This window comes from Penicillium bovifimosum (genome assembly GCF_028826915.1).
Source record: "Penicillium bovifimosum strain IBT 22155 chromosome Unknown utg000008l_segment0_segment0, whole genome shotgun sequence".
NCBI lineage: Eukaryota > Fungi > Ascomycota > Eurotiomycetes > Eurotiales > Aspergillaceae > Penicillium > Penicillium bovifimosum.
The window spans coordinates 1,526,844-1,547,342 of record NW_026622717.1 but is presented as its reverse complement, the minus strand read 5'-3'; the positions used below and the strand labels follow the sequence as shown (position 1 = coordinate 1,547,342).

Sequence of the window (20,499 nt, the reverse complement as noted above, 5' to 3'; positions counted from 1 at the left end):
ACTACACTTTGTGATTTCCAGACCTAGAACCCCATCACGTGACCCGCGACCCTGCTATAATGCTATTTCCCTATATTGCTCCGCTAACGCTCCGCAATAACTGTGTCGACGACAATGACATACGAGCCGGCTACGTGGTACCACAGTATACGGTGTAACCTTTCTATATTGGACAATCCCGAGGCCCCAACGAGATCGCCTTATCAACTTCCAGGGTTGTGATATCAGATGACAGATGAATTAGGAAAATATATGTACAAGAACAGGCAACCAGGCAAAAGCAGGATAGGTATCGCGCGGGTGGTATCAAAAGGATAACAAAAATCAGAAGAACAACCACTGCCCGAACTGTTGAGTTCTGGCCCAAAACCCTGTCGCCCTCTCCGTAACCAGACCACCACCGGCCCCATCCTCCTGAGAAGGATCATACCGATCGGTGATCAAATCCATTCCGGACTTCCTGACAAAGCTAGTCCTCTTGATCAACTTCCAAGCCAAGAACATGATGATCATGATAGGGATCTCAATATAATACGAGACAAAGTCAACCCCTTTGAAATGCGGACTGAAGCACTTCCATCCCTGGACCAGTACCAGAAAGGCATTGAGTCCAACAGCACACATCGGACCATACGGATAAGTCCAATTCTTGAACGGAAGCAGATGCTCGATACCTTGGGATTTGATGGCCGCTCGAAACCGCAGCGAAGCAAGACAGATACAGATCCACGAGAGCTGATTGGAGACGCCGACGATATTTTGCAGCCAAGACCACAGCTTTCCAGCTCCGATATAGCTGGCACCGAAACAGAGGCCGCTGATAACGGACGTGGCAAGGACAGCAATCCACGGAACGCGGTATCGGTTGAGGTTGCCGAAGAATTTGGGCGCATACCCATCCACAGCAAGGGTAAATAGCAGCCGGGATCCGGCGAAGAGGGCATGGTTCGCGGCTGAGATGACGGAGGTCATAATGACGGCGTTGATGAAGCTGCCGGCTACTGCGGAGCCGGCTTGCTGGAAGACGATGGTGAAAGGGCTGGTTCTTGTGTCCCCGTCGGAGAGGCCGGGGTAGTTGTATGGGACGTTTAGACCAATCATGAGGATTGAGAGAAGGTAGAACAAAACGATACGCCAGAAGACGTTGCGAACGACTTTAGGCATTGTCTTGGCTGGACTTTTGGTTTCACCGGCGGTGATGGCGATGGATTCGGTGCCGCCGCTATTTTGCAGTTAGAGTGGGGTTTCACTTCGCGATGGTGGAATAGAGAATACGTACTATGCGAATGAAGCCGTGACAAACACTGATGCGAAGCCGCCAATGCCACCCACGAAGGGTGCATCGCCTATGTGCCAGTTTTTGCCGCCGATATATTCATGGTCTGTATTACCGCCGCAGTTCACGGCGATACCAAGAATGATGAAGATCTAGGAAACGAATAAGCTTACGGTTGCGCGTGACCAGTGAGAAACAGAACTCACAATGATGGTGACCACTTTCAGCAGACTCAACCAATATTCAATCTAAAAGAAACAGTTAGCTCAGGCGCAACGATGCAGAGTCTTTCTATGCATACCTCGCCATAAACTCTCACAGACATAACGTTCAAAGCAAGGACAACAACCAAGAAGATCAAACTAATCGCCCAACCCGGGAAATTATCTGTCCAATACTTCAATAAGAGCTGCAATGCAATTATATCCGAAGCAGTGGAGACTGCATCATTAAACCAGTAGTTCCAGGTCAATGCGAACCCAAGCGCATCATCCACGAAGCGACTAAGAACAAGTTAGCCTTAGTCCATATATGAAATCAGGAGTTTCCAGGACACATAAAAAAGGATACCCACCCAGCATAAGTACAGAAAGATCCAGCAACAGGCATGAACGCTGCCATCTCACCGAGACACAGCATCGTGATAAAGACAATAGCACCGACGATCGCATATGCAATCAGCATCGAAGCAGGTCCGCCCTGAGAGAGTGACGAGCCAGTTCCGAGGAACAGACCAGTACCAATGGTACCGCCAATAGCAATCATCTGCACCTGTCTCCCGGACAGGCGGCGAGCTAGCTTGTCTGCATTGACAAAGGGGTTTGTCATGAGATCTTCCCTCGTGGCTGGGCCCTTGGAGGGCTCTGTCGCCGATTGTTTCTCAATGTCAGCCATGATGAGAAAATATAACCTCTGTGAATGTATTAGTATGTGTCATACTTGATCCAAACCCGTCTTTTCAAGAGATAGTCCATCCAATATCATAACTCACCTAGTCGCGTCTATAACAACCGTTCTAAGCCCTAACCCCCTTGACACACACGTGACTCGCCGAACTAAATCTCGGCAGCACCGGATATCTGGAGATATCGATCCGGGTTGCCGATAGTCACTAGTGAATCTCGTCGGGAACAAGGAGAGAACAATGGAAGAAAAAAGAAGCATGGCGGATATCAAAGCCTATTTTACTCGATGGCGTGATTGAAGCTTTTGATGAGGCGTGGACGCCACATGGGCCATTGCGGGGACCCGGAATATCTATTGGTCAGTTTACGCACCGATGTGTCACGGAAAGTCGGGATGTCTCCACAATTGAACTCAAAAGACGACTTTCCGATTTTGGCGTTCACGCTGTTTTTTGAGTCACGTGCAATGCCTGCGTATGCACTGAGCCCACCGCGGACTATCCAGGAATTAGCCTCCATAAGTTGATTGACGAGGTAGTTAGCTATCTAGTTAGCTAACTAGTTAACTAGTTACTGTGATAGTAGTTAGTTGATTCGATGATTTTCATTTTCGGGCTATCAATATCTTCATACGTATGGTATGGGGCGTGTCTTTTTTACTCTTTTTTCGCGGTGCTACGGGTAAGAAGGACGGCAGAGGTTCTGTTGGATGCCTTGGTGCCTGGGGCGTCACATTTAGGATAGAACCCAGCTACTAGTTTGTCTGCTCTCTCTCTCTCTCTCTCTCTCCTCTTCGTGCCCCTGGATAGTATACACAGAGCTTTCTTCATTGTTTCTCCATCTGTATCGTATTCACGGGCATGAGGTTCTCTTTAGTGGTGGTTGTGAAGGATCTAGGTGCTAGGTATTGATTAAGGGTTATGTCGGTTGAGACTGTTTAGATATCGTACTTACGACATCCACCTTATACAGTAGGTTATAATATACTGATATTATTCGCTTCATTTCATATTCACTAATGCACATGCTTTTGAACCTCGCCAGATAAAGAGTTTTCAGAAAAACAGACGCCAGAGAAACCCTTGCAAACCCATGACAACCATGACATATACATTAACCCAGCAATCCACTGGCCAAAGCCTCCAGATCTCCCAGGGTTTCGATAGGCTTGGCTGTCGTGGGCTCGTCGTCGCTGTCCGCCTTGGCAAACGAGACACGCTGCTTCTTGCTGGGACGAGGCTCCTCGGGCTCCTCGGCAGAGTCCGAGTCGGAACCGGGGATCTCGAAGGGCACATGGGGGAGGTGGGAGAAGGCACCTCCGTCCTCCTCCTCCAACTCCGCAGCGGCCTCGGCACGCTCGCGCGCCTTGCGCTTCTCCTTCTTCTCGCGACGCTTCTCGCGCATAACCTCCTTGTCTTCGATATCGGCTTTCTGCGTGCGCTCCGTCTCGGTCTCGAGGAACTTCTGGCGCTGGGCGTTGGCGTCGCCGCGGGCCTTGAATGCCTCCTCGTCTTCCATCTCGTAGACCTCGTGGGCATTGCCTTCGTCGTCGTAGACCAGTTTCGTACCCTTGCCCTTGAACTTGAGGAGCTTCTTCTTCGACTTGAGCAACTTCTCGCGTCGCTTCGAGTCGATGAGTAGCGGGTCTTGGCCATCCAGGTGTACCATTCTTGCGCCTGCGGGTTTGGCCTCATCGGCAGACTCCTCGGAGTCGGAAGTATCGCTGCCCGCGCCAAGTTGTGTGTCGCCTGCGACGAACCGGCGCTTGACTGAGAGGAAGTCGGCATCCTCGTCGGCCTCGTCGTCGAGCTCCTTGAGGGCACCAGTGGCCACCATTGTGCCATCGTCGTTGATGAGCTTCGAGTAGTGCTCCGCCAATACACCCTGGTTGCGTCGCTCGAACATGCGGTCGTAGCGTGTCCGCACCTCCTTCTCGTCCTTCTTCTTCTCTACATCTGAGTCGTCGTCACCGGACATGTGTGCCATTCTCCAGGACTCGTTCTTGCGCTGCTTGGCATCGTCACCCTTGATGAACTTGATACGCGGAGCACCAGGCAGACCCAGACTGGCGGCATACTCTTCCAATGGAAGCTCCTTGATCTTGAAGGTCTCCTTGTCCTTCTGCACATAGATTGACTTGACGTAGGAGATGAAAGCCTTCTGACCCAGATATTTCAGCTCTGGGTCTTTGAAACACATGTTCTGCAGCTGGTTCTTGACACTCTGCTGCTTATTCGATTTGATGTTGATCTTCTCAATGGGCACCTTCTTGTTCTCGAGCTGCTTGAGGAAGCCCTTCTCCTCACTGGGGTCCAGGAATAGCACAGCACGACCAACACGCTCGTAACGAGCCGTTCGGCCGACACGATGAATGTAGGTATCAGCATCTTCGGGGCAATCCATTTGGATGACCCAATCAACAGCGGGGAAGTCCAAACCACGCGCAACAACATCAGTGGCGAAAAGCACCGCATGCTGAGCCTGAGAGAACTTGGTGGTGATGTCCAGGCGTCCTCCCTGTTTCTGCCGGCCGTGCAAGTGGAGCAAGGAAATACCGGGCTGCAATTGTCGTAAAGATTCGTATACGTAGCGGACTTGCTTGCCAGATGACAAGAAGACCACAGTTTTTGATTTGAGATTGCTGCGAATGAAACTCCAGAGGGTATCGAGCTTCTGCGGCAGCGGGGTGATGGTGTAGTGCTGTTGGAGAGTGGAGGGGGTAGCGGAGGCGGCAGCTTCATGGACCGAAACATACTCGGGTTCCTGCAGACTCAAACGAGCCAAATCGCTAACTTTCTTGGTTTGCGTGGCACTGAACAGCATCGTCTGGCGCTGTTTTGGAAGATGGTCGATGATAGCATCCACGGTCTTTTGGAAACCCATATCCATGATACGATCGGCCTCGTCTAGCACCAGCATCTGCAAATTATTCGTCTCAAACATCGCAGTCTGATCCAAGTGCTGCAGCATGCGACCAGGTGTGCAAACCAAGATGTGCATGCGTCCCAGGCGATCTTGTTCCTCACGCAGACTCTTTCCTCCAATGACCAATCCAGCCGAGAAGTTGTGGTATCGTCCGACTTTGCGAAGCACTTCGAAGATCTGAATGGCGAGTTCACGAGTGGGCGAGAGAACGAGGGCACCGAGACCGTCCAACTCGGTCCATTTTTTGCGATAAAGATTCTCAAGGATGGGCACTATGAATGCCAGAGTCTTTCCGCTACCGGTCTTGGCGGCGCCGAGGATGTCGCGTCCTTTGAATGCATAGCTGATAGCACGCGATTGAATCTCGGTAAGAGTTTTGAAATGGGAGGCTGCGAGGCCTTTGGCTGTCGGTTCGGAGAGAGGGAGATCGGAGAAGTTTTTGATGGGGGTTTTGAGGTCGAGGTCCTCAACCTGTTTCACGAGTGTGGCCAAGTTGTCCTCGCCACGTTTTCTCTTGAGAACCCTTCCTGTGTCTTTGTGAGCCTTTGGCTTTCCTTTGACTGCCCGTGGTGCCATGATGTGGTTTGAGTTGATTCTTGAAAGCAGCGGGCGGTGAAAACATCTTTTTTTTTTCTGAGTACGAAAGAGCAAGGCGGTATGGAAGGCGGTGGGGAGGGGGCTTTCTATCTGTACCTGATCCTCTTTTTCTCGTTCAATTGGGCCAGCGCTGTTCAGAATATGATAATTCTTATGTTTAGATAGATAAGTCAGCTCAAAGTAGTATAAGGCAATACACTAGACAAAGCCGAATGTCTCATATATCAAAAAGCCATGTACTAGATCTAACGAAGCTGAGCTGCCCGATTCTAATGCGCTGACTCAGCGACTGATAAACGCGGGCCTTAAACCTCTTATCTCAACGTTGAAGACCAAACGGATCGTGCAGGAAACTCGACCTCGAAAAGAATCCGTCGGCAACATGTCGGACGACGACAAAGATATTTTGGACTCCCTGGAGCGCGAGGCCTCGGAGTATGCCAAGGTACGTTCAATTTCCACAGTATCCATTCGTACATTCACTGACACGCGACACAGGATGCTGAGATCGACCGCATTCGCAAAGCGTTTAGCCTCGACTCGTAAGTTCACCATTCTCGATACATGCGCCCTCAACCTTACATATCTACACATACTGATACTCGCTACAGCTACGCTGTCCTGGACCTCCAACCCGGTGTGACAGAGAAAGACATCAAAGTCCAGTACCGCAAGAAGTCCCTCCTGATCCATCCCGATAAAACCAAGAATACCGCGGCGCCCGATGCCTTCGACAGACTCAAGAAAGCACAGACAGCCCTCCTCGACGAGAAGCAACGCACCTACCTAGATGAATGTATCGCCGACGCGCGTCGGCTGTTGATCCGTGAGCACAAGTACACACTCGACTCGCCTGAGCTGAAGACCGAGGAATTCAAGGTCGAGTGGCGGAAGAAGACGGTGCAAGTTCTCCTGGAAGAAGAAGCGCGTCGCCGACGGCAGCTCAAGGCTCGTCTACAGGAAGAAGGCCGTGAGCAGCGCAAGGAAGAGGAGGAGCTCGAGGCGCGCAAGCGCAAGCGCGAGAATGACAAGAAGTGGGAAGATACCCGGGAAGAGCGGATTGGTAGCTGGCGGGAGTTCCAGAAGGGGCGTAAGCCTGGTGGCGAAGAGAAGAAGAAAAAGAAGAAGATGAAGGTGTTAGGCTGATCCCACGTGTTTTCCTTCTGTTCTTCTTCTCTCTGAGCGTTATGGGCGTTAGGGGGCTATTGGCACACCATACGAGTAACACACTGCTATGACCGCAGTTATGAAGCATTTATTAGCCAATTGATCTGAATTGTAGATCGTACGAACCAAGCAAGTCCACAGTAGACCTCAACCAAGTTGTTGATCCACGAGAGTCTACCGAGTTCCACCGAGAAATTGCGGGGGACGCGGGGGTTCCGGAAGTTTCCCAAAACAACTTCTTAAGGGGTAAATCTTGAAGCTGTACAAACTGATATATTCAAATCCGATACTCGAAAAGCACATGTGTCGGATCCCCGCAGTGGATTAAGTCGATCTCCATCGTCTCCCCGAAACCCGAGTGGGAGAACACCCGCAGTCCCGCACCCCGCCCGAACCTCCCTCGGGCCTCTACTCCTGTCAACCTCTTCAAAAGACCAAACAAAATGACCGAACCCACCCCAACAACGCCATTGAATAAAACACAGCCCCCAAAGCCAGAAGACCACCTAAGGCCTTTCCCACCGCTTTCACAAACATCCCACCCCTCGGACGCAGCAAGCTCGGACGCAGCAAGCCGAAATGAAACAACAGCCAACCCAGAAGACGCCTCCGGAATCCCCCCCCTCCCAATCGTGATCGCCCGCATCCACGCCCGCGTGCAAGCCTTCCTATCCGAGTCCCACCCACCAGACTCCCTCCTAGCCTCGGTGCAGCGCCAAACCCGCATCTCACTAGACGTAGTGCACACCGCGCTGCAGCGCTACAAGCTCTCTGAACTATCCGTCTCCTACAACGGCGGCAAGGACTGTCTCGTGCTGCTAATCCTATTCCTGGCCGGATTACACCCGAGACGCACTCACAATGACTCCCAATCAAACAATACACCGCCCTCCCCCGCAGAGCAAGAAGCCGAGGCGCAAATAGCGGCCGCAACGGTCATCCCGGCGATCTATGCGCTGCCGCCCGATCCGTTTGACGCGGTAGAGGACTTTGTCGTTACCTCGGCGGAGGCTTATCATCTTTCCCTGACGAAGTATACGACTGCGCCGCCAGCGTCGACGCTGCGGTCCAGTTTTGAAGATTATTTGGCGCGGCATCCTGGGGTGCGGGCGATATTCGTTGGGACGCGGCGGACGGATCCGCATGGTGCACAGTTGACGCACTTTGACCGGACGGATGGGGGGTGGCCTGATTTTATGCGTGTGCATCCGGTTATTGATTGGCATTATGCGGAGATTTGGGCCTTTATTCGGCATTTGGATTTAAGATATTGTTCGCTCTATGATGAGGGGTATACCAGTCTTGGGGGCACATCCGATACCCATCCTAATCCGAGATTGCGGTGTGGGGCTGCGAAGACTGATGGACAGTATCTTCCTGCGTACCAGCTCACTGAGGATGTGGAGGAGAGACTGGGGCGCAATTGAGTTGGAGAATAAGCGTGGACTATGCTACTTGTGTATAGGTTGAGGTTCGTATCTCGACCATTTCTGATAGATTTATTTGCACCTCACAGTTGTGCTCAACCTTGGGAACTTGAACATAGACACCTACATGGACCTTGGGAGTAGCTTCTCGTGAAATAAAATGATATTAGAAATTAGACTGCAAGGCATTTCCTGCCATCCTCCATAAAACCCATTAATCCTCCATAAAATTGCATATCGTAGAACCCATTAAACGTCGTAAAAGTCCATAAATCTCCATAATGATGCGGGAAAGAAAGTCATAATGATATCGTGAAAATGAATGGCAGTAGAATAACCCTTCGTGAATCGTAAAGTCCCGCCTTTGTCAAAAGGCCGGGCCATACATCGTTGTACATTCTGCGAATGATAACAGATGCTTGGTGGAGATGTTGAATTTGAATAAAAGAAAAGGAGCATGCCAAAGACATGCTGGCCGATATGACTCCGCGGGGATAACATGTCTCGGAGTACCTCACCGGCAGCACCAACACATTGTGTTTAGGTGGACGAGGTAGTAGGAGAAATGAAGCCCAGTTGGGACGAGCCGGGAGGGGTGGATACTGCTCGAATGTTCTCCTTGCGAGAGTCCCTAGTGGGCGAAGTTGGGACTACCGTATTGGAAGAACCACCAGAGAGGTCGGTGTAAGAACGACGGCCCAGCGAGATTGCTCGCGTTCGGTAGGGTGGGGTGTTCTCAAGGGCATTGAAACCATGCGGGGACAACGAGCTACTCCGTCCACTGCTGGATGGATTCTTCATGTGCGGTTGGCTGTGGTCTCGGTCAGCATGATTTGGCTGTGATATGAACTTGCACACGTACCACGGAGAGATCGACGTTGCCGGAGTCCAATCAGAATCCACACCAGCCGGAGAGGTGTAGGTGACTTGTGAATTTGGTGTGAGATGGGAGCTACGTCTCACCCCCGGGGATGGGGTAGATCCCTGCACGACCTCCACGGAGTAGTTATACTCGCCGGCACGGTAAGCACGACGCTCGTTGCTTTGTTGCTTGAGAATCTTCTGGGCCTTGGTGTCGGCAAAGCGCAGAAGGAGCTTCACGCCATCCCCCTTGGTGACATTGTGGAACTCCGTGAGGATCTTTTCCGCAACCTCACGACTCTCGAAACTGTGAATAAAGGTTAGATAGTCCGGAAAATCTCACAATGCATATAAATGGGCCAATTACCGTGCAAATCCTACTTCCTTGCTCACACCGGTCTTTTCATCCCGGCTAATCTTCTCAGACACAACTCGCCACGGCTCGAAATGACGCCGCAGATCCTGTCAACCTCGTCAGCTTGCAAGAAAATGAGACTTTTGACGTTGTAGTTATCACATACCGCTTCGGTCCAATCGATTGGGATATTAGTGCAGTAGATGTTGGTAGAAGACCTGTCCTCCAGGTCCTTCAACCGGGAGTTTCGCGACTTCTGCGCGAAACTAGCCTGGTATCCGAGGTAAAAAAAACCTCGAATGCAATTTTCGCAGGACTCAAAGTTGAAGTATTGCACAAAGCCGAATCTGCCATGGATTAGAATGATATCATCGAAAGGAAAAGAGTCGGGGACTCATACCCTTTGCAGAGACCGGTGTCAAGATCAACGATCGCTTTGCAGCGATCAATCTTTCCGAAACGGGCTGCGTAGGCATGCAGCACCTCATCAGTAGTTTCCGGAAGGAATCCTCGGATGTAAACATTCGTGATTCCCTCCCGATTTTCCAGACACTTAGCAAGCGTCAGGTCAGACGGGTTAGTCCACATGGCAGGCACCGCGCGTGGAATAGCAGGGTCTTGTTGGGTCAAGGCCTCAAGATCTTGCACGACGTATCCATTATGGGTTTTCATCATTTGGAGAGGCAGGGGGATCTGGCCGAGCTGTGGAGGAACCATGCCTCCATAGGGGTAATTAGACATGGCAGTGCCATCAATGCCATGGGCCACATTCGAAGGATAATACTGGACTTGAGCGTTATCCTCTCCATGTGCTTCCTTGTTGTCGTGAGGCACATTCCATGCGGGCTGCTTTGTCCCATACTGCATGTCGTAATTGGCCATATAAGGCCATGATGAGTACGCACCAGTAACCATGGGGCTAGGCCAAACACCAGCTGGGAGGTATGAGTATTGTCCCGTCTGATCGGCTTTGCCCAAAGCAGGGTTGGGAAGAAAAGACGGTACGGTCGGAACACCGTTGAACACGGTCGAGTTGGGAACCAGGATAAATGGACTGTTGTATGCACGGTTGGCATTCGACCAATCCAAGCTAGAGTTCATCTGAATGGGCGTGGTGCCCTTGGGCTTGGGGCGGTGACTTTGCATAGTAAGCCCTCTGTACATATTAGTCAGGCCTGCCCTAGTACAGCCAGGGGGTTTCCATTGATGGGGTGTTGGTACCTGGAGCCATACGGGGTGCGAGGTTCGTTTTGGTGGTAGCGTCTAGGCTGAGAGCCAGAGCTCGCTAGTTGGGATGAACTTGGAATCATCTTTCAGGCCCGAGTAGATGTTAGCAAGATCTTCTTCCACCGGTGAGAGACAGTAATAAATGAAAGAGTAATAAGGAATCCCAATGGCAGGAGAATGGGGTGCGTAACTTACCCTTTTGGTAGAAACCTCGAGATTCAAGGTGTGTGGAAGTTGCGTGAACTGAGAATAAGCGTGAGCCCAGAGCAGGAAGACAGAAGTGTCAACTGGATATGATCAATGGGATGAATTGGAGCAGGGCAAGGCCCTGAGAAAGGGATCGTGGAGAAGGGTGGGATGGGAGAATGAGGGAGGCAGATGATGATGAGGGCTATTCGTAGACACAAGGGAACGAGAAGGTGCTAGTAGGGGAAGTACAACAGAGTAGATGGGACGAAAGAGTGGGAAGGAAGTAATGGAAGGAACATACGAAAAGTGGGTCGTGGAGAATACTTAGACCGTGGATACGAAGAGTGGGATCGAAAGGAAGGCAAGGACGATGGTGAAAAGGAAGAAGAAAAGGAAGGAGAAGGGGACGAAGAAGGAAAGAGCAAAAAAGAACGAAGCCAGACGAACGTCACGGGGATCGCTGGGGTGAACCAGGCTCGGAAGAGCATAAGTGAATACAAGTCACGGGCAGTGGCGTAATGTCGGTGGTTATCGTTCTTCTATCATCAAAGGAAGCCACGTGCTAAGAGACCCGTGGCGTAGGGCTGATGCATCTCGTTGTTAGGGCTGTTGCTCCACGGGCAAAGGACAGGACAGAGGCGACAAAGGTTAACTCTCCGCAAAGAATGGTATGAACATCCCAAAGTTTCATACTAGACTGCCATGTCGGCATATTGAATATTGATATATGCAATATGCATGTGCCATTGGAGCCTTCTATCTGGGGAGGGAGGGCAAGATATGGGTGAAGGTATGAGGGGATGATGGAACGGAAAGTCTTGTCTGGATCAGGGCAAGTAGGACTTATTGGGATTTCTCTTGTAGCCACTTATAGACCACCGAGAAATCCTTTCCGCGATGTCCATCTTCCACGGCTTTGTAGACTTCACGAGCATGGGTGCCGAGGACAAGAGGAGTGTCAGATTGTTCCGCGGCAGCAAGAGCCAGGCGTAGATCCTTGTGCATCAAGCTGACCCCAAATCCGCCCTCATAGCCGCGAGACGCGGGTGACGTTTCAACAACACCAGGAACAGGGTTGTTGACCTCAGACGGCCAGCACCGACCGGTAGACGAGTTGATCATGTCCGCCAATGCCTTAGGCTCGAGTCCCCAGCGGACACCCAAGTTCATAGCCTCGGCAGTAGCGATGTTGTTCAGTGCCAAGATGTAGTTGTTTGCCAGTTTGCCGGACACACCAGCACCGGGTTCACCGAGATGCCAGAACTTCTTGCCCATCAAAGCAAGAACGCCGCGGATGCGCTCAAGCAGCTCGCTTGATTGCGAAGAAGCGCCAAACATGAATGACAACGTCCCTGCCCTGGCACCAACCACCCCCCGGATACGGGGGCGTCCACAAAGTGGCCGGTTTGTGTGGTGTGGATTGCATTCGCGATATCCTTGGATGTAACTGGGTCAATGGTTGATGTATCAATAAACAGACGCTCCTGCTCGAGCTGGGGCAACGGGCCATTTTTGAGGATGGATTGGTACACATCGATGACATGTTGAGATTCCGGAAGGCTCGTCACCATCACCACCTATACGAGACTGGTTGTCAGACCCCGGAACAGCACAGACATATGGAACATAGTCCACACGGGGATGCCGCTAGCCGGGCCAGACACGCATCTAACCACGTACCGACTTTTCGGCGACCTCGCGCGCACTTGCAGCAGTCTCGACTTGGCCTCCATGGGCGCCTGCACTGTTGCTTCGAGCGGCCTCCTGAGCCTCAGCGGCAAACCGTTTCATGGCCTCTTCGTTTACATCCCGGATGATCAAGGTGTCGGATGCGGGAATCTTGGCGCGCAGGTTTTTGGCCATATTGTACCCTTCAGGGGCAGTCAGCAAGTGCAAACGCAATACAAAGACTCCACTCCACTCCACTCCACTCCACAATGTATTGTGTGATATAGCCGAGGCCATTGCTCCTTCCTGCAGAATTCAAAACTTACCCATTTGTCCCAACCCAACAAAACCCCACGTTGCGTCCCGGTGCATAGTCGTGGAGAAAGCTCGGGTAGACGGCCATCGTCGGATATCCGCCGCGGACATATGGAGGCGAGTCACCCTCCGCGGGAGGCACATAGCTGTTCGGAGACTCATTGTCTAGTTCAATGTGCCAGTGCAGACCTGCCAGACCAAGTCACCAGACACCAATGACAAATTCTTGTGTTGAGGAGTGAAGAAGGACACGGGTACTAGTTAATGTTCGTGGTGTCAACATTCAACAATGTCAGGATCCAAGGGTGATAGAGCAATGTTGGATCCAAGGGGCTTGAACCGGGGGAAGGGCTATTTGTATGATGCTGAGCAAAGCAAATGACCGCGGCTTTCCGAGACTCCAGGGTGATTATTGCCACGGACTTTGGGTCTCATCGGGGCTGAAATGCGGGGATGACCGGGACAACCCTTGGGAAGCGCATCACGTGTGGGGTATACTCCACACGGGGCCCTGATTGGTGTGTTATGTGGGTCCCGGAACGAACCTTGGAAATTGCCGGGGTTATGTAGATGTAGTTTGGAGGGTCACCTAGGGCATCTGGGTGCAAGGCAGGTCACCATGTACAAGACAACTTGACAAGGTGGACGTAGAAGGAATAGGGCACAAGGCGACAAGGATAGGTTGGCGAGCTTCACATCGTGAAGTGAGCTTGAAAGGGGAGAAGCAAGAGGAGAAGAAAGTGGGAATGACTGCCTTTATATAGAAACTGAGCTATGGTTACGCGGGAACCGGTTACGGTAATGCGGATAGGTTACGCGGAATAGGTTCGTATGAATCGTTGCCTGCTATACGACATCATCGCACAAACAACTCATTCAGGACCGGTGCCTGATGAATACGATGTAATCACGTACTATGATCATGTATGATGTCGTATTGGCAGGGACAACCAATAGTCCTGCTTAATTCGGAAGTTATTGTTTGTTTCCTAATTCATGAATATAATCTAGCATTTCCATCGCTGCCTAGAACACAGCTGCTTGCCCTAACTAGAGATACCGATCAAGAAAGCGCCTCAGATGTGACAGGTGCACCTCCTTGTCCAGGTCCAAACCATCTAAATCCATACTACAGCCAATTCAAATCATCAGTCACCTCCTGACACATAGTTAAGAGAGGGACCCCTGTGCTGTTCGATAGTGGTCACAAGTCGGCTGAGAAGAAGGATAAACGGAAAGAAGGCTAAGTAGGCCTGGAAAGAGCGTCCCACTGTTGGCCACCAGTTCACTTAGGTACGTCATGCTCACTCAACATTTGCTGGGACCTAGTCCTCTTAGTCTCCTGTCTCAGGTGGTGCTTCTCGGCCAGTGGCACTCTGCCGCGCGCTGCTTCCGTGTCTTTGCGTGGCCGTGATCCCCTCTGTGTTCATCGCGCACATGACAACCTAGCCGCGCGCTGCTTTTTTTCTCGGTCTGGCCATAACTCCCTCTGTGGTCATTGCCTTTATGATGGTGATAGTGTTGGCTTCATTGGCACGATGGTGGCTCTCGACCAGTGGCTTACCCTCTGTGTTCATTTCCTACATGATGTTACTGTCGGCTTCATTCGCATGGTGATGCTTCTCAACCAGTCAGATTCTGCCGCGCGCTGCTTCGGTCTCTTGGTCTGTCCATAACTTCGGTAATGAATGCGTTGTACCTCATTTCCCCTACCTGGCGCGGATGCTTGAGGCTCACATCAACCTAGGTGGAGGTGTGCAGCAAGTTATTAAATATGTTAACAAACAGTCATGTTTTTAAAGCTATTGACCGCACTGCCTAGCTACTACTGAGTTCGAGGTCGATGAGATTAAGCAGTTTGTGAACCGACTGAACGAAATTGATACCTTTTGCCATAGAATTAAAGACCACGTCAGACGCGGTATGTGTCGCTATGAGCTGATGATAATGTTCTCATCAACTAGATTTACCTCGCTGTACATACATGCTGTCGCTCTGGGATTATGGGGTCAATTCGTACCTAGGATTAGGAATAGCCTTGCCAGTTGGCTCAATTCTCGTCTGTTGGCTGGAGGCTCGCCAGTTGACGGAACCTGAAACCTACGGCTACACATGCGTGGAACTTGGCAAGAGTGGATCCTGTCAACTGGACAGAATATTTTGGTTGATATTTATTTACGAAGGTACTCTACACCAGACTTGTTCACTTTTATATATAGACAACAGTTACAGGTACATGCTTTACGTGTTACTTGGGTGATTCATGTCCCACCGAGCCGTAAAAAATCCTGTCCTGGCGTATCCGCAAAGCGGCAAAGAGCTGATCTCCTTAAGTCGCGGGAAGATTAAGACTGGGGACACGCTCCCTAGGTAGAGCATACCGAGAAAAAAAAAGATGATACTAGCCATATTCCCCAGACTCTCCATCCTACACGCCCTCCGAGCTCATGTATGAATTGTAGGGAGAATCCTTCACGTGCCTCGAACCTTCCATGTTCTGGAAATTTCCTCTTCTCTATCAGCTGGAGGGATTTGAGCAAGATCTCGCCTGCCAAGAAACATGACACAACGTACCCTGACTTACATTGGAGCCATATACTTGACACAAGCCAAGACTGGGCTTCCTGATGCAGCCTTTCAGCCCCCAACGGGTGGCGTGCTGGAGGGCGTCACTGCGTCACGGTCGCCAAGTCCGAGGACCAGGGGCGCTGGAGTGGGGGCCAGAAGGCGGCTGTTGGGTGACGGGTCGATCCGCTACTGACGACGATACAATGAGCAATGTGAATATGGTGCTGCTTTGCCTGCTTTCAAACGATATGTCTAATCGGATTGCAGCGTTGTTTTGGAGGACGGAGGTTCCAGCGGCCGAGGCTCCACATGTTCATATGCACATGTGCTGCGGAGACTAACCGCCAGGAACCAGCGATCCGTTCCGTACCCCGTGCTTGTTGAGGCTTACACTGATCTTCAGGTGAAGATCATCGAAAATTGACCGTCCTGGCTGAATCTATTAGCGGGGATGGCTTAAGCCCATCGAGACATTTTCCCTCAGGGCGTTTCTTGTCTGGTGATCCTATGACCATTGCAGGCTACCTCGACGTCGATCGCGAGTGGCTATTACATTTCCTCATCTGGTAAAGGCAACGTTGATCAGTGGATCTAGCGATGAATGAATAGTATTCAACTTTCTTGAGCCAGCAAGTAGCATGACTGCGATGATTCACGCCGAAGAATTGCTCTATCGTCTCCTTCTCGGTGCCGTCAATGGCGACTACAGAGGCTTCGCATCTTTAATCACAACGGCGAGGCCGTCTACGATTAGGCTAAACCTGATAAAGACTCGACGGTGACTGCTGAGCGAGCCCTCGCAAGTTTAAGTGCAAGTCTCACTTCAAGGACCAGCGAACTGTGAGGTCAAGGGTGATGATGAAAAAAAGCCTCGGCTCCGGCGAGGAACAGGAAGACTATTTCCATTGGTATATCCAGTAGAACCGACGTAAGCTGTGTCAATATCTTCGAAGGTACTGTACTAAATCGTAGGTTATTGGGATTAGAGGGAGAATTTATACACATGACATGTTGTAAACTATTTTTTCTAATAATGTTGGAACTGGTGACTTGTTTGTACTATAACCACGTGATATATCTTAGTCAGCAGTCAGGCGGAAGGCTACTACCCAGCCTTCCTCCTGAACCCCTAGGAATAACAACAACGATAACTACACAAGATTACACCGAGCAGGAGCCTCCACGAGAGTAGGCCCTCTGCCCAGTAATCGCCGTAGTCTTCGACGTTTCGCATACAAGCAATTGCTGTGTAAAACCAACAAATAATAATTCACCGCATCACTGATTCATTGATCCAGTGGTCCACGTAGTACCGACTTATGAAGCATAACTAAGATCTACAACATGCATAAAACTAGTACAATCCAGAACCGAAGATCAACAAGATACCAAGCCACGATATGACTCCTACGCCAAGATACACAATCCGGTGTCGTAATCTTACCGAAGATCGTCAAGAAAATGTTGGCAGGTATCGGGGTCTGATTTGGGGGCGCAATGCAATCAAGCAGATATAAAAGAGACTCCGAATATCAACCTCGAATAGAACCATCCAAGGACCTCCCACTCCCTCTATTAAGTCTCACCAAATCAAATCACAAACACAACCCAACCATGCCTTCCCTGCGCACCACTCTCCTCTGCCTAATGGCAGCAGCGGCTACCCAAGCCGAGCACCTCCGAGTCGTCTGGTCCAGCGGCGACTTCTCCACCATCTCCGGTCCCGCCGGCGGCAACACCAACGGCCACTACAGCGGCTTTGCCATCATCAATGACAAGGGCGAAGCCATCTACGATCAGGCCTACCCCGACGACCACTCGCCCTGCTACAACACCGGCGATGGCCGCGAGTTCACGATCGAGGGCGACTGCTGGAACAGCCCGCGCAAGTTCCACTGCAAGTCTGACTTCGGAGGTCACCCCGAGAGCTGTGAGGTCAAGGATGGCGATGGAAATAGCCTTGGCTCCGGCGAGGGACAGGAGGATACTACTTTTATTGGTATCTCGATTGGAACGGATGCCAGCTGTGTCGTTGAGTTTGAGTCTGATGGTGATGGTTGCCCTGTTGATGATGGTAACGGTCCTCTCCACGTTACCTCGGGCTAAATGGATGTGATATGATCGCTTTGCTTCAAGAGGCTGTAAGGCTGAGAAATAAAGGGTTCATAGACTGTGGATATTCGCACTGTCACCTGCGTATTTGTTTCGTTGATTCATATGTATATGCCTTTCAGACTTGAATTATAACTGAAATATAGAGTATTTTCACGGTGTTCATCGTACGAGGGCCGAGGACGTGGAGCTCAGATCAACGTTAGTGATAGATAGGAATATTGATACCTGAGTGCTCAGTGCCTGGATTGATGTTCTGCCTCTTCTTACCTGAATAGCGCATATGTGCCATCCGACGGCAAGCTAAGGCAGTCGCACCACTGCATGTCCCATGAGCCCTTTCGTGCGAGGTCGCAGCTTGTCATGTGACCTTCGAGCTTGACCAAAACCTTGACCATATGACTCTCTATCCAATTAGGGCTAGCGTCAAATGCTAGGGGATTAGCGCCAGCACCCCATTTCTGCCAGGCGGTCAAGAGTCAAACTCCCAGACGCGTCGACGCGAAACGAGGGTTTGACGCCCTACGAAGTCGAATTGCGACTCGCACCACCCGACTACCTACTATCTACCTCCCAAACATTGAGGACCTGGACGAACTAGTTGTGCCTTTTCCAGTATACCTACTACCTAGATCTACTACTGCTTCAATGGATCATTGACAACACCAAAGACCATCCAGTAAATCATGCACCTGCCCGAAACCACCATAATGTGCAAGGCAAAGCTTATCAGCTACCCACCTACAGGGTAATTATCCCGTCTTGATGGATGGTAGTCGGACGAGGAGGTTTGGGATATGCTCGCAATAGTGTTGAAGAATGAATCGCAACACCTGACGAATTACAAGCCGAAGACTTACAAGGAAGCCTAGTGAACGGTTTTTCCTGTTGATAACGAAGAGCCGGCCAAGGTGATCGGAAAGACACTCAAGTACGCTGCCAAGGCGTAATGCGAATACTTTGTTGGAACCAGTGATTGACCGCAACTTACGCCAGATGGATGGGAAATAGGTTGATATGATAGGTTTTGGCTTCGTTTGTCGTTTGCATTTCGCTTCAATTACTGTCATAACCCGATGACTTCGTTTTGAGTACCTATAACCAATACGGCGGCAAAGCAGAATATAATTTACTTCCGGTAAAGCCTCCACCAGGCAGCTAATATGCCCGAACTGTGTATATAAATCAGTTGTCCAGGTACCAACGAGTAATTATACGAGCCATTGGCCCCTGCAGCATGTACCTAGAATGTTGTTTGATGCGTTCACCATGGATATGATGTCGTCGTCAAGTGTGACGTGCAGCCGAGCCTCACAGAACAATGTGCCACAACCCTGCAATGCGCTCGCCTTAAGCGGTCCGTTCATATCCAAGATAGGAAGCGCGTATGTTGTTCCAAGGCTGTCATATTCAGTGCTCCACATGGTTGCTCTTGCGGTTTGCTGGTCTCGTATTTTTCACGTGCTTAGTCGTGCCCTCCATCCCTCTCACTATATATTCCCCATTCTCAATCCCTCCATCCCCCATCAACCTTCATCCCCCGCCCAATCAATATACCCGCCACAACGAGGTTCCTAATTGATCTGAGGAGCGGAATCGATTGATGAGGCGCCTCATGAAGTCCGAGTACCAAATCAAGGGCTTCAAGCGAGTACTTCCCTCGGCTGCCTCGAGGGGGCCTCAACCCCTCGTCTCTCTGGTAAGGATCCCGCCATCCTTTTTCCATCCCATCCCAATTGACCCCTTTCATCTCATTCCACCTCTTTTCAGATGACGAAAGCTGATACTGACGACTGCAGACGATGCGGACACTGAGGAGCCATCTTTACCTTTCCGACGAGCCACGAGAAAGGCATTCACCCCTTTGAGGTTCAACGTCTTGCCCATGAGCACCGTTGGTTCACGGTCACATCGATGGCGGAGCCATCATGTCGGACGTCATCTGGAGCGGCCCCGAGCCCTCCAACCGGGCTACGAAGCGAGTTGCATCCTCGTGGGACGAGTGCCCGTCACTTACTGCTCAAATGCTTGCTTAGAGCAGGCACCCTGGTGCCTCTGATTGCCATCGACGAGCTTCCCATTGACTCATTGACTCCTGAGGTCTCTGTGCGGGGTATCCCTCAGCATGACAAGGTCCCGTATCACGTTGCGGAAGGTGTCTTCCGTATCCTCATCCATTTCACGACAGCCCAAAAGGCTGAAGAGGCATGGAAGATGCAGACACCCAATACAGTCACTGAGTCGGACAAATGGATGGCGAGGCTTCGAGTGCTCTTCGACGACAACGCAGATGATAGACTCCTCCGGCACTTGCAACAGTTGCCCGAGAGGCTCATCACTCGTGATGAGCTTTTATCACCAAGCCTAGGTAAGCACACTGTTCAACTCAATCATCAGAGAGCGACGCTGACCATACGAAACTCGATAGAGAGCCTTACCCTCTTGTGAACACAGGCGGATGTGGACAATCCGAGCGCGAGATTCGAGACATCATACGATCCGATGACACCCTCACTGCTAGCGAGACACATGGCATGACCAGCTTTGGCATGGCTTCCCCACGCCCTGAACGTTGGGTCGTCACCGGGGTCCCCAGTCGCCTCATGAGCAAACCGGCAAAACACAGCAGCTTATGCTACGAGTTATGACAGGTCCGAAGGATGTGACAGTGAGCTCATGGCAGGACTCGACACTATCGGCCTTGCTCCATCCGAGTACTCCCAACGGCAATTCGAGTGCTCGGAATGACCAACCGTGCTCCCGTGCAAACCCCCGTCGGGGAACTTCATCAGCTAGAGTCCTACACTCATCTGATGTAGGTACGTCTGCCCCCCTTCAACCCAGATGCAAAGCAATATGTGTGATCAGCCGACTGACCCCTTTGCCCTCCATAGAAATGCACCCCGT

At 51.0% G+C, this 20,499-nt stretch overlaps 7 protein-coding genes across 7 annotated transcripts; 3 read left to right on the top strand and 4 right to left on the bottom strand.

Moving 5' to 3' along the window:
• Window positions 1-324: 324 nt before the first annotated feature.
• N7515_010268 (amino acid permease) lies at window positions 325-2,170 on the bottom strand (the record flags this gene model as incomplete). The annotated part of the gene is made up of 5 exons (XM_056671011.1): window positions 325-1,222; window positions 1,280-1,428; window positions 1,483-1,524; window positions 1,578-1,779; window positions 1,851-2,170. The coding sequence occupies 5 exons, from the start codon at window positions 2,168-2,170 to the stop codon at window positions 325-327; spliced, it is 1,611 nt and encodes a 536-aa protein (XP_056517384.1).
• A 1,124-nt stretch (window positions 2,171-3,294) lies between these two features.
• Window positions 3,295-5,682, bottom strand: dbp4 (RNA-dependent ATPase HCA4; the record flags this gene model as incomplete). The annotated part of the gene is made up of 1 exon (XM_056671010.1): window positions 3,295-5,682. One exon carries the CDS (start codon window positions 5,680-5,682, stop codon window positions 3,295-3,297), a length of 2,388 nt encoding a protein of 795 aa, XP_056517383.1.
• A 403-nt stretch (window positions 5,683-6,085) lies between these two features.
• On the top strand, window positions 6,086-6,849 carry N7515_010266 (uncharacterized protein; the record flags this gene model as incomplete). The annotated part of the gene is made up of 3 exons (XM_056671009.1): window positions 6,086-6,148; window positions 6,202-6,245; window positions 6,315-6,849. The coding sequence occupies 3 exons, from the start codon at window positions 6,086-6,088 to the stop codon at window positions 6,847-6,849; spliced, it is 642 nt and encodes a 213-aa protein (XP_056517382.1).
• A 464-nt stretch (window positions 6,850-7,313) lies between these two features.
• Window positions 7,314-8,297, top strand: N7515_010265 (FAD synthase; the record flags this gene model as incomplete). Its single annotated transcript, XM_056671008.1, has 1 exon — window positions 7,314-8,297. One exon carries the CDS (start codon window positions 7,314-7,316, stop codon window positions 8,295-8,297), a length of 984 nt encoding a protein of 327 aa, XP_056517381.1.
• Window positions 8,298-8,837: 540 nt separating this feature from the next.
• Window positions 8,838-10,823, bottom strand: N7515_010264 (uncharacterized protein; the record flags this gene model as incomplete). The annotated part of the gene is made up of 6 exons (XM_056671007.1): window positions 8,838-9,108; window positions 9,160-9,465; window positions 9,526-9,620; window positions 9,680-9,860; window positions 9,914-10,669; window positions 10,735-10,823. 6 exons carry the CDS (start codon window positions 10,821-10,823, stop codon window positions 8,838-8,840), a joined length of 1,698 nt encoding a protein of 565 aa, XP_056517380.1.
• A 949-nt stretch (window positions 10,824-11,772) lies between these two features.
• N7515_010263 (Dehydrogenase multihelical) lies at window positions 11,773-13,074 on the bottom strand (the record flags this gene model as incomplete). The annotated part of the gene is made up of 4 exons (XM_056671006.1): window positions 11,773-12,241; window positions 12,298-12,506; window positions 12,610-12,800; window positions 12,924-13,074. 4 exons carry the CDS (start codon window positions 13,072-13,074, stop codon window positions 11,773-11,775), a joined length of 1,020 nt encoding a protein of 339 aa, XP_056517379.1.
• A 4,020-nt stretch (window positions 13,075-17,094) lies between these two features.
• On the top strand, window positions 17,095-17,586 carry N7515_010262 (uncharacterized protein; the record flags this gene model as incomplete). The annotated part of the gene is made up of 1 exon (XM_056671005.1): window positions 17,095-17,586. The coding sequence occupies one exon, from the start codon at window positions 17,095-17,097 to the stop codon at window positions 17,584-17,586; it is 492 nt and encodes a 163-aa protein (XP_056517378.1).
• Between the last annotated feature and the right edge of the window lie 2,913 nt (window positions 17,587-20,499).